Here is a 13,250-nt window from a genome sequence, read left to right on the forward strand (position 1 = left end):
TCCTCTCTCTCTCTCTTTCTTTAGATACTCTATAAAGGAGCTGCTGAATCACGCGTTCTTCGCAGAGGACACCGGCGTCAGGGTGGAGCTCGCTGAGGAAGACGATGGTAAGAAGATGACGATCGGTCTCAGGCTGTGGGTGGAGGATCAGAAGAAGCTGAAAGGGAAATATAAAGACAGCGGGGCCATCGAGTTCACGTTCGACCTGGAGAAAGAGGCGCCCGACACCGTCGCCCAGGAAATGGTAAAGAGAGGAGAAATCTGTCTCAAATTTCAGATGGAAAATAAACAGCAGGGTCTTACTGACTGGTGTAGGAAACTGAGGCGTGAGGATGTACATTATATGGACAAAGGTTTTGGGATACACACACAATTTGGGTGTTTAAGACAGACAGACAGACAGACAGACAGACAGGGCATATTCCACCGAATCTGTGCCATTTCTCTCCCCAGGAAGTTACATGTATAAATGTGCACACAAATAAATTTACTTTAAAATACATTTTATTATTAAGCACAGTGTCTTGTAAATTGACCTAATTGCAAAAGTAAGATATGTAATTATAACTATTAATAAAAACTACTTAGAACCCTGAAAATATAGCATTTGTTACTCTCTAACTATAAACTTTACCATGAAATATAATTATTAAAATCCTTCATATTTTTCACCATTTTGTTAATTCATGCCTAAAAACTCATTCCCGTTACTTTCATTCCTGTTACTCAAAACACAAAATGTAACAGGAGTGAGTGCCAGTAACAGGACCGAGTGCTATTTTGTCCATATAGTATATAGTATATAGGGGATTGAACCCTTAATCTGCTTATTTTAAACATAGTAAGATAACTTTTAGCCTCCAGCTGCCATTCTCTAATAAAACATGTTATATTTTATTTGTAATAAACTGATAATAAACAGCTCTGGAAAAAAATAGAGAATTAATTAACCACTTTTTTATTTAACCACGTTTCACAATTTGTTCTGATTTTTATGTTTGAGTAAAATGAACATTGTTTTTTACATTACATTACATTACAATACATTACATTACATTACATTACATTTGGCAGACGCTTTTGTCCAAAGCGACTTACAATAGTGAAGTACAAAAGTAATAGGAATTAAGATAAACCATTTTAGATAGGGCTCAAAGGAGGTCGAAGGGAAATAATAGGATAGAGGAGTGAAGGAGGGGAAGAAGGAAATGAGGTTAGAAGTAGTTAGTGTGTTAGAGGTGTTAGGAGAGTAAGTGCTCTTTGAAGAGCTCTGTCTTCAGGAGTTTATTAAAGATAGTGAGAGATTCTCCTGATCTGGTAGTGGAAGGTAGTTAGTTAGAGGTGTTAAGAGAGTAAGTGCTCTTTGAAGAGCTCTGTCTTCAGGAGTTTATTAAAGATAGCGAGAGATTCTCCTGATCTGGTAGTAGAAGGTAGTTAGTTAGAGGTGTTAAGAGAGTAAGTGCTCTTTGAAGAGCTCTGTCTTCAGGAGTTTATTAAAGATAGTGAGAGATTCTCCTGATCTGGTAGTAGAAGGTAGTTTGTTCCACCATTGGGGAACTCTGTATGAGAACAGTCTGGATTGCTTTGTGTACATTGTTGTTTTATTCTATAAACTACAGACAACATTTCTCCCAAATTCCAAATAAAAATATTGTAATTTTAGAGCATTTATTCACAGAAAATGAGAAATGGCCTCAAATAATGCAAAGAAAACAAGTTCATAATTATAAAGATTTAAGAGTTCAGAAATCAGTATTTTAATCTTGGCATCATGTTCTCCTCCACCAGTCTTACACACTGCTTTTGGATAACTTTATGCTGCTTTACTCCTGGTGCAAAAATTCTAGCAGTTCAGCTTAGTTTGATGGTGTTCGGCCATGAATTTACCTCTAGATTACAGCTTGAATATTCTCATATGGTTTCTGCAGATTTTTGACATTGCATCTGTAGTGTCCTCAGGGAGGGCAATCTCTTAAGAGGGCAAATTAAACCCCACAGTCTGCTGTTATTATACAGTATTAATATGTACAGTTTGTTCAGTATACAGTGTTTTAATGAATGCTAGGAATAAATGAAGCCTGTGTGTGCAGTATATAGCAAGTAGTGATTTATCTGTGATGCTGATTCAGGTGGATTTAGTCCCAGTTTCTACATTTTTGAAAGGTTTATACATCATATCTGCAGATATGCACATTATCATCATTAGTATTGGCCCAGAACTCCGGTGTTAGTCTGTTTCCATGTCTGGGTATCAGGATTTACTAACTTTAACCGTCTCTACAGTCACTTTATCTTTAAATATTTAAAATAAATAATTTTACGTTTGATCTTTTACTCTTTTAATATCTTGTTTGCTCAAATCCGAACACCCAGAGACCCCCAGCCCGCTGCCAAGCTGCTTTGGAAGGAAGAGAGATCATTAATTATTAATTTTGCAAACTCAGCCCAGCCATTGATCTCTCTCTCAGGAAGTAACGGAGGGGGAGCAGATCTGAACGAGTGCAGACAGTTTATCTCAAACCCTGCTGAGACTAAGTGGAGTTTAAATGCCTTCAGTGAACCAGAACCTCATATAACTGCAGCCAACTGCACTGTCTAGTTCTGTCTGGAATTTACCAATACAATATGTTTCACATTGTATACTGGGGTTATGATTCAATATGTCACAATTAGGGGTGGGCGATATGGCTCTAAAATAATATCACAATATTTCAGGGTATTTTTGTGATAACGATATACTTGGCGATATAGGAAAACAGTAAAATAATTAATTAATTTCAGGAATATAGTATGAGTATAACAGTATAATCATAATGTGGCAAAATAATTAATAAAGCATAAAATAATATAATGCAGCAAATAATATTGCAGAATATTTAGTGCATGCATATAAACTGCAAACTAAAACAATTATACAATAAATACACCTAAAGCTTCACAGTAAATAATAGACTACTTTTAAGACAGAACAGCCCTATTATCATTATTTCTGTGTCACGATATATTGTATACGATATAATATTGCCCACCCCTAGTCACAATATTTCATACTCTGACATATTCATCATATTAAAAAATATGAGTAAAAGAAAAGTTTAATTTTTATCCAATCAGATCAGTGGGATCTAAGCACAGAGTACAACACTGCCCTCTAGTGGGTGGAGTTTAAACACAACACTAAATGAACCAGTGTCTGACACCAATCTCTACCATGTAAACTAATAATAACCCAAAATAACCCATTGTGATGTAGTATAAGTGTCACAGAATCTTTAAAATGAAAGTTTTTTAAAGTTCTTTATCAAACATTACCTTATTTACAGAATGTAGGAGTGCTGTGTTGATGCATTTTTGGCTTTTACAGCTCTGTTTTAACAATTTGAACTTAATTTCTTTAATTACTGAATAATACAAAATTTAAAGATACAAGTTATAAAACTGCCGTTGTACCGTTTATGTTACGTCAGGATTTTACCGCAAAAATATTCACAATTCACAATCTATTAATTACAGTAAGAGAAAAATATGAATCAGCTGTTCAATTAGTTTAACAGATTTAATTTTAGATTTTTTAATCAATGTTTAGAACTGGGTCTAGACTTTTATGGGATAAAAATCAATATTGTGTATTGGAAAATTGATACAGTGTTGCGGTAAAATATATGGCAATGTAATACAATATTGATATTTTATAACACTCCTACTATCTAGAAGCACTAGAGTTACAAAAGATATTTAAATTAAAAAATTAATACATAATATTATTTACATATTCACTTCCATATTTAACATATCTGTGATATTTTAAACATAAAAACAGGTTTATTTCATCATGTATTTCCATTTTTACCAACTTTTCACTTTTAAATATAATGTAAATCTGGCAGTGATTTTTCTTATTCATCTTGCATTGAAATTCACTTTTTATTGATATTTCTATGAAATGTGAAGCTGCCATTTTGGAGAATTAACACCCCGAATGAAGCAAAAATACTGTGCTTTACAATTCCATTCTAAAGGAAGATAAAAGTTATTAGGAAAAACTAAAATTATAGGGACTGATATGGGGAACTCACATTAGTCATATTTATTGAGCTACACATACAGAAGTAGTGAGTAATGCATGTGTTACATGGCAACATGCCAAACGTCTCAGTATGGAGTTGTAGAGGTTCCTAATGGAGTCCTGTTGTAATCCATCCCATTCAGCTTCAATACTCTCACACAGTTCCTGCAGATTTTGCAGTAGACGTGTTGATAGGATTATTGATAGAGTTTCTAATAGCGTCCCACACAGTTTCAATGTAGTCTTTGTGTCTTTAAGGCAAACTTAAAATATGGCAGCAGTTTGTGGACGAGCATTGTCCTGATGAAATATCAGTGCCTGTAATGGAGACCCCCATGTGGTTATTAAATAAAAATGTAAAATTACGTCTTTTTTTTGTAGGTGGACTCGGGCCTCTTCTTGGAGTGTGATGTGAAGCTGGTGAGCAAGTCGATACGGGACCGGGTGGCTCTGATAAAGTGGCGAAGGGAACGGATCGTCACTGGTGGTGAAGGCGAATCTGTGAGGAAAGGTACCAAGAGCACGAAGCAGAATCTGCTCCAGGTTCCCTCTGCTGGATTACCACAAGGTGGCGCTCCTGTCCCTTACACTGAACCAGAGGAGCCTGAAGGCGAGCAGGTCACCCTGCTGTGTACTGTCCCCGCCACGACCTCCGGTACTGCTGCTACTACTGGTAAGCGCTGGCTATTCCTATACACTTCAGGACTAATGCTAATAATGTATAACGAATATTGTGTTTTAATTATGTTTTTTATTAATGGTACTGTGAGCAAGGTTTACCCCAAACCCAACACCAATCAAGTCTGAGGGGGAGAGTGTGTCCCAATTGCACACTAATTACTAAGAATGATGCAGTTAATTGCATGCTAACTAAATGAAAAAAAGGCAAACTGTGAGCGTTCACAACAGCTACAGGCATCGTCCAGCATCACTACCACAGTGTTAGCACACTTTTTTTTACCACTTTTTTTTTACCTTATTTCTACCAGCTTTGGCCTAGATAGCCAATCAGATGATCCCAGTGTCATTAAGCCCTCCAATAGAATGGTTTTGTGGCTCCTAAGTATGATTAGCTAACCATGCTGAGAAGGTTTATAGGTTTATAAGCGTTCCATGAAAAAAAGCCACCAGAATGGTTGACAGGCGAAATAGTGTAACTGTGAAAAATCTTGCTTAATTTGTGAATGGATTTTTGGGAGCATTTTATCAGACAGACCTTGAAGCCAAGATAGAGTTATTCTTAACCAGTCCTCCAACTGGCTGCAGTGCTCAAATAAAGGTAGAAAAAAGCTTCGGCATCCCTTTTTGGTCTTTTTGAAATACGTCTGGAAGCAATTCATACAAATTCAGACTTATTCAAGGGGAAATAACTAGATGGAGGCATTCTTAAACAAGGCTGTGAGCGTTTTTCTGCTGTCTGTAGAGTTTCACCTCACCAGTGAGTCAGCAGAATGAGTCACCAGTGAACCTTCAAATGACCATGAAGCAGTCACTCACCCACAGCTTTTTCCCACACTTACAATGTGTGCTCTCACCCTAACATATTTAATTATTGCCCTGTGAATGGAAAAATACACTTCGTTCTGTGTAGAACAGAGATAATTAGTGAATTAATTGCTTCATTGTGAATGGCATGGCTTCAAATAGAGAGGAAAGGGGTAGCCAGAGGATCATATTATTGGTTTCTAATTGGCACTGTGTCACTTGTTCTCTCTGCAGCAGACAGCGCCGTTTCAGACGCTCTGGGTCACCAGCACAGCATTCCTTACCAGATCCTTCCAGATACCGTTTCCACTTCCCAGATTGTTCTCAGCCCTCCAGCCCCACTTCTGGCACCACTTGCTGCTTCACTACACCAGGAGGCGCAAATGCAACTGCAGCATCCCGTGGCCCAGCAAGAGGTCTTGATACATTACCAACCAAGTTTTTAAAGAATGTTTTTTACTCAATATCAGCAGACATTCTTCAAATTGTAAATACCTCACTCATGTCAGGTGTTTTCCCAAATGCATTAAAAACAGCCGTTGTGAAGCCTCTCTTAAAAAAGAAAAATTTAGATACAAACTTATTGAACAATTACAGACCAATCTCTAATCTACCATTCATTGGAAAAATTATTGAAAAAATTGTCTTCAAGCAAGTTATGCACTTCCTGTCCATAAATAACTGTCTAGACCAATTTCAGTCAGGTTTCCGGCCCAATCATAGTACTGAGACTGCGCTTAGTAAGGTTATCAATGACAATCGCTTAAACACAGACTCAGGAAAAATATCTATTCTACTACTGCTTGATCTCAGTGCTGCTTTTGACACCATTGACCACAACATTCTCATAGATAGACTTGAGAACCGGGTTGGAATTTCTGGAACTGTCCTAAAATGGTTCAGTTCATACCTTCAAGGAAGGAAATACTTTGTGGAAATGGAAAATAATGTTTCTGAGACTGTGCCAGTGACCTGTGGTGTACCCCAGGGTTCAATTCTTGGGCCACTCTTATTTAATTTATATATGATTCCTCTGGGGGAAATCATGCGTGACTATGGGATATCTTACCACAGCTATGCAGATGACACTCAGATCTACATGGCCCTCTGCCCAAACAACTATGGTCCCATTGACTCACTGTGTAAATGCCTTGAGCAGATAAATAAATGGATGGGACAGAACTTTCTGCAGTTAATTTTATCACCTCAAGAACATCAATAAGATCAGAGATTTTCTGTCTAAATCAGACCTGGAGAAACTCATCCACGCCTTTATTTCTAGTAGGATTGATTACTGTAATGGACTCCTAACTGGACTCCCAAAAAACAGACCATTAAACAGCTTCAGCTGATTCAGAATTCAGCAGCCAGAGTTTTGACTAGGAGTAAAAGAAGGGAGCACATCACCCCCATCCTTAAATCCCTACACTGGATACCAGTGTGTTACACAATAGACTTTAAGGTACTGTTACTGGTCTATAAATGTGTTAATGGTGCAGGACCAGCATATTGATCTGATGTGCTCCAGCAGTATGAGCCGAGCAGAACTCTCAGATCATCAGGAACTGCTCAGTTAGAGCCGCCTAAAGTAAAAACTAAACACGGAGAGGCAGTGTTTAGCTACTATGCTGCTCTTTAATGGAACCAGTTAACAGAGAGCATTAGAAGAGCTCCAACACTAAACATGTTTAAATCCAGACTGAAAACCTACATGTTTGATCAGGGTTTCAGCTCAGCTTAAAACACTGCAGCTCCGCCCACTTTTATTCTGTAACGGCACTTTTATATTATGTTTTATTCATGCTTTATTCTTATTAATTCCTTGTTGTTCTTTTACATGTTTTTAATGTAATTCTCTTTGTTTTAATCATGTTTTAATCAATCATGCTTTATTCTTATTTTAGTTTTTATTTCCATTTTTACTGTTAATCTTTTACATGTTTTTTTTTTATTTTTTTTTTTTTATTTTATTTCTCTGTGTATTTTCTAATTTGTAAAGCACTTTGAATGCCCGTTGTGTATGAAAGGTGCTATATAAATAAACTTGCCTTGCCTTGCCTTACAGAACACTGTTGCTCAGCTTGGGGCTCCACAGCAGCCCACTGCCCAGTTTCAGCAGACAGGTGGCCTGCTGCATCAAGAGACCCAGCAACAATCTGTAATCCACCTGCATCCTGGAGCCCAGCATCAACCTGCTGCACAGTTACTGCTGGGAATCCAAGCACAGCCTGGTGTCCAGTCAATGCCAGGTGCTCAGTTGCATCTGGGGATCCAGCAACAACCTGCGGCACAGGTCTACCAGGGATCCCAGCAACAGTCTGTAGCACAGGTGCAACAGGGAGCCTTGCAACAACCTGTGGCACAAGGCTACCAGGGATCCCAGCAACAACCTGCGGCACAGGGCTACCAGGGATCCCAGCAACAGTCTGCAGCACAGGTATACCAGGGAGCCCTGCTACAACCTGTGACACAGGTCCAACAGGGACAGGGAGCCCTGCAACAATCTGTGGCACAGGTCTACCAAGGATCCCAGCAACAGCCTGCAGCACAGGTTTACCAAGGAGCCCAGCAACAACCTGCAACACCGGTCCACCAGGCAACCCTACAACAACCTGCAGCACAGGTCTACCAAGGGACCCAAGGGACTCAACAACAGCCTGTGGCCCAGCTGCTTCCAGGGGCTTATCAGCAAACCACTTCTCAGATACAAGGAGCTTTTCTGCAGTCCTCTTTGCCGCTACACCAGAGCCTTTACCAGCAGTCTCCTACGGTAAGTCTACAGTCTCCTTGATTCCTTGATTGCCTTTAGCGTTAAAATACAGTAAAACACATCCCTCCCTCTGTGATTATAATGAACTATAATGAAATGTACACTTATTTAAAGCATATCCTGTATGTTTAACAATTGTTTGCATTCTAAACATGTTTTCATTTCTTCGACCATGACCACTCAGCGACATGGGAGTGTTCCATGTGAGTCGCAGGATTCTCTTATGTCCTATGAGAGCTTGATTGGTGCCAGACGTGGCAGTACCTCATTTCTCGATACCTTGCAGAAGAGGTCGCACTTGCACATTCACACAAGTCCACTGACACACCTGCCCTGTAGCTGTCCAAAACAGGAACATTGTTACAGGGACACGATACGCGAAAGACTTTCCCCAAGTGCCTTGCCAGAGTCCTTGCCAGAATTCCTCAAGGATAACCTGTCTGGGATAGCTTCTTCTGTGGAAGCTGAATTGTCTCCTCGAGGCAACCGAGGAAACCTTGATTCCTGGACTGACTCAGATCCTAAGCCCCAGACACAAGCCATGCCCTCAAGCCCTAGGAGCTGTCTTGGCCCATCGTGCCGTCCACATTTCTGCCAGGCTTGCGTTGCTCTGCTGTTGAGTGCAAGGACAGGAAGCAGAGGATCATTTGACCACAGTTCGACTTGTCCGGTCCACTCAGATCAAGGCATCTCTGCTTCCCTATTCCATAGAAGTCCAACCCCAACCTCCACAAATCATGTGCCAGCACCTTCCCCAAGAAGTTCCCCTCCCTCTTCCTTTGACCTTCATGCCTCCTTTTCAAAACTCCAAAAGGTATTGTCTCCCATTCCCCAGGCTGTACCTTCTTTAGTTCATATCACACCCCCTTCTCCCGAACACGTACACTATTCCTGTTCCAGAAAGTCTCCAAAATCCTCTCCGTCCCTAAAACGCAAGACCGAAAACGCAACCTCTCCAGTGCACATACTGATCCCTTCCCCAGTCATGTCTCCAAATTCCCATAAACACAACATGTTCTCCTCTTCTTCTGCTGGTCCGTGTTCCCCTGTTAGCCCGTCCTCCTCAGGGGTACATGGTTTCAGTGCCTCCCGAACTGTAGGGGGCAGTGCAGATCTATCTCTTCTCAATCGCTGCTTACACCACATCACCAGTCGCCGCACCAGCTCACCAGTACTGCTGGACAGAACGGCATGGCAGCCAGGGAACAGCCATGGTGATTCCAGATCGTACAGCTTCTCTGTTCCGCAAGATAACCTCCAGAGCTTGTTGGGATCATCGTCCACTCCTACAGACAAGGCATCTGGCACGACAATTTCTGTACTTGGACAAGTTCTTATGGTATGTCCAAATTTCTGCTGTAGTGGACAAGTAAACATCTCTAGTTCCTTCCCATTTGTTGCCTTGCTGCTTGGCTAAGCTTCCTACGCCACCTTTGGAGTGCTTCAAATATATAAGTGGGTGTCCTACAAGTCCTTGCACTTCTGTGCACCCTATGGTCCACAAACAGGAGTGGATTTTTGTAGACTGTTATGCAGTTTGTAACATACAGTTGCAGTATAGTTCTTAATGGAACTTCATTCAAAAAACATACTTTTCAAAAGCATGACTTTCTAAAAAACCTCAAAACACAGTGACTATAAACTGCTGCAATGCAGAAAATTACCACTGTCACCAAAACAAAAGTTCTCTCCAGAAGCATCCCCCAAACTCTTTAACTCTCTATTCAGAGCTCCCCGTAGCTTTAGGCCATTTGTCTTCTTGCTTTCTTCTCTCCAGCTGCAGAAAATAATTTCCCTTGTCACATTACTACAAAAAACGCTGCCTTAGGAACTCTCCCTTTCCTGCTCAACCCTTCGACTGCTTCACCCAGAGTACTAATGCGGCTAACAGCGAACTGTTGCTAGCAGGAGAAATATAAGCAAACGTTGTGATTCTATCCTAATAATGCATAATGCAAACTAGGCTCCTTTTTGATCTGCTTTCTGTTGTTGCTATAATAAGATCATTTTGAGTAGATAATTCCTTTAAAGGTGCCACAGAATGCATGTACAGTATTGAGAATGTGCTTTGTGAAATATAAATACAAAGTCTGTGTCTAAGCTCAGTGAAGCTCAGTTCTTGCCTAATCAGGGGAAATTAGCAGCTCAGCTTATGTCTTGTAGCCCTTCTGGGGTCTAAGCTTTAAGTCTTGATCTTTCAAACGCATTGCCAGTAGTTAATGTTATTGTGATACTTAGGTTCTTCTGATTGAGCTTTTTAGAAGGATGCCGAGGCTGCAGTACACTGTATATACCTGCTGTTGTGTTATATACCACAACATATAGTTTAGGCATCATCATCGGGACGTGCGCGTACGCAATAGTCACTTAAGGCAATTAAATCAAACACGTCATGTTGCAACGTTTTGATTCTTGACACAAGAAGTAGATACACAGCGCTGTCTCTGTGTCTGTGTGAGTGACAGGCTGCTGCTTCCTGAGAAGCGCGACTTATCGACTTATCGTTCAATAAATTGACTTGACTTCAATCATTTTAATAATCGTGATATCTCCAATTGTGTTTGCACTTATAAAATGCACTGACATATATTGTGACTGCGCTGGCAGCAGTGACCTGGTAGTGTGGAAACACAGACACAGACACAAAGAGTGAATTAACTCAAAACGTATCTTCATTAGGAAAAATGTCCTCCATCAACACACAAAACTAACTTAAAGAAATATATTAACAGCTCTAGTAGCTTTAGTAGCTCTAGTGACTTAGGTTCGTGCTGCCTCAGCCTTCCATTCACCATCAGCATATCTCTTGAGTGAAGGCTGAGGCAGGGTCTTTATGTCGGTTCAACGCGTGCCAGCTGGGACAGACCGGGGCTGCATGTCATGGTGTGGGCCAGACCTACGATTCCCCTGCCTCCACACTTCACAATGTGTATATATACACTTAAGAACTTATTATAACCTACTTTGGTTCAAGCTGGGAACTTTTTAGGTTCCAAAATGTATAATTAGGTGCCTAAACAGGAATGGAAAGTTTATTGTCTTTAAAAGGGTTAATTCCTTTGTTACTATAGTTATTTTATTTTAGCAGAAAATTAGATATATTGTTGAAAAAAGAACATTCGCAATGTAAAAATTTTCCAGTATCATGCAGCCCTAGTTCACAGTGCGGTTTCTTGGTAACTCAGCCAAGAAAAATGCAGTTTTTCTTTTTAGTTTTTCATTCTGGGGCACCTTTAAGGTTTGTAGCTCTCGGTTGTGATGTTCCTATTTCTGATGGAGCTTCTTTTTTTTAAAGTGTTGATGTTTGATGTTTTTCAGCCCACTGCTTCATTGGCTCAGACCATGTCTGCTCCAGCTACACCAGCTCCAACTCATCCAGTAGCTCAGGAGGTGAGATCCTCACAGGTCTATTTAACTCACACAGCAACATCCGCTTCTGCTTTGAGAATTAACAGCATCGGCCCACATTGAGTGTGTGTGTGTGTGTGTGTGTGTGTAAGTGTGTGTTACAGTATATTTGTGTGCGCTAGCATCCATGTGTGGAGTAACTGACCTCTGTTCTCATGGTGTAGTGGCTTAGTGTTTTAATTTAGCTTGTTTTTTCTTTCTTGTGTTTTTATCTCTCTCAGTTTCACCTCTATCTCCATCCTGCAGCTTTCCTGTCCCAGGTAGACCCACCGTCTCAGATCTGTAGAAACTCCCTCATCCTCCCGTCGCTAAGCTCTCTCTCTCATTGGCCTCTGGATCACTAACCTGAATGAGAATTATTGCACTAGGATTTTAATATCAAAAATATATAAATCTGCAGTTTATCTTGATTGAGATTTGAAACTGAGCGTGATTTACTGTTTCATATGTTGCTCTATGTTGTTGGAGATCAAAGGAACTTTGATTGAGAAATGTTAGCATTGCTAATTGCTAAGTAAGTAAGGAAATTCAAGGAAGTCCAGTTCTGGCTCATTGTTGGGTTGCCATTCCTGATGAAATCACATGCTAGTTTAACCCTTTGAGGCACGATATTCACTGTTAGAAAAGTTCTATTTTTTCCTCATTTCCCAAAATCTGATAAATATCGGCTGAATTTTAATATTCAGACTCTTTGAGTCTGAGCTTAAAGATCTCATAATTATGACTTAGTATTTCATAATAATGCCTTAGTATCTCATAATTGTAAGACAAGACAATCCTTTACTAGTTCCACAGCTGTCTTAGTGACTTACTGTCTCATTATTATAATAATTATGACTTACTATTTCACTATAATGACCTAGTATCTCATAATTATGACATACTATCTTATAATTATGAGATAGTAAGTCATAATTGTGAGATACAATATCACTTATTCAGGTTTGGGACTTATGATAATGACAAAAAAATAATGACTTACTATCTCATAATTATTAATTACTATGTAGTGATAATTACATAGTATCTCAAAATAATGACTTACGTACTATCTTGTAGTTATGACTTACTACCTTATAATCATAAGTTACTGTCTAATGATAATTACATAATTTCTCATAATAAGGACTTGGTATCAGAATAATGCCTTACTATCTCATAATTATAAATTACTATGTAATGATAATTACATAAACTATCATCATAAAAACTTAGTATCTCAAAATATTGATTTACTATCTCATAATTATAAATGACTATCTAATGATAATTACATAGTATCTCATAATAATGACTTAGTATCTGAAAACTATGACTTACTATCTAATAATCATTACATAGTATCTCACAACTATGGATTACTATCTCATAATTATAAATTATTATCTAATGGTAATTACATACTGTATCATAATAAACATTTAGTATCTCAAAATAATGACTTACTATCTCATAATAATAAATTACTATCTCATAATTATGGCTTACTATCTGAAAACTATGACTTACTATCTAATAATT

General features: G+C 39.1%; 1 protein-coding gene across 13 annotated transcripts in view; it reads left to right on the plus strand.

Moving 5' to 3' along the window:
* Positions 1–13,250, plus strand: part of wnk2 (WNK lysine deficient protein kinase 2) — a 67,082-nt gene that overhangs the window by 24,258 nt on the left and 29,574 nt on the right. For 7 of the 13 annotated variants that reach the window (XR_007429274.1, XM_049471490.1, XM_049471492.1 and 4 more), the window contains exons 7-13: positions 25–244; positions 4,448–4,739; positions 5,786–5,967; positions 7,617–8,321; positions 8,506–9,660; positions 11,640–11,711; positions 11,951–11,989. Coding sequence is in view for 12 of the 13 variants with exons in the window: in XM_049471490.1 (XP_049327447.1) it covers positions 25–244; positions 4,448–4,739; positions 5,786–5,967; positions 7,617–8,321; positions 8,506–9,660; positions 11,640–11,711; positions 11,951–11,989 (2,665 nt within the window). In the remaining variant the exon portion in view is untranslated. The remainder of the gene's footprint in view (positions 1–24; positions 245–4,447; positions 4,740–5,785; positions 5,968–7,616; positions 8,322–8,505; positions 9,661–11,639; positions 11,712–11,950; positions 11,990–13,250) is intronic. The other 6 variants (XM_049471498.1, XM_049471489.1, XM_049471497.1 and 3 more) reach the window with 4 other exon arrangements.

Source organism: Astyanax mexicanus, chromosome 24 (genome assembly GCF_023375975.1).
Source record: "Astyanax mexicanus isolate ESR-SI-001 chromosome 24, AstMex3_surface, whole genome shotgun sequence".
NCBI classification, from domain to species: Eukaryota; Metazoa; Chordata; class Actinopteri; order Characiformes; family Acestrorhamphidae; genus Astyanax; species Astyanax mexicanus.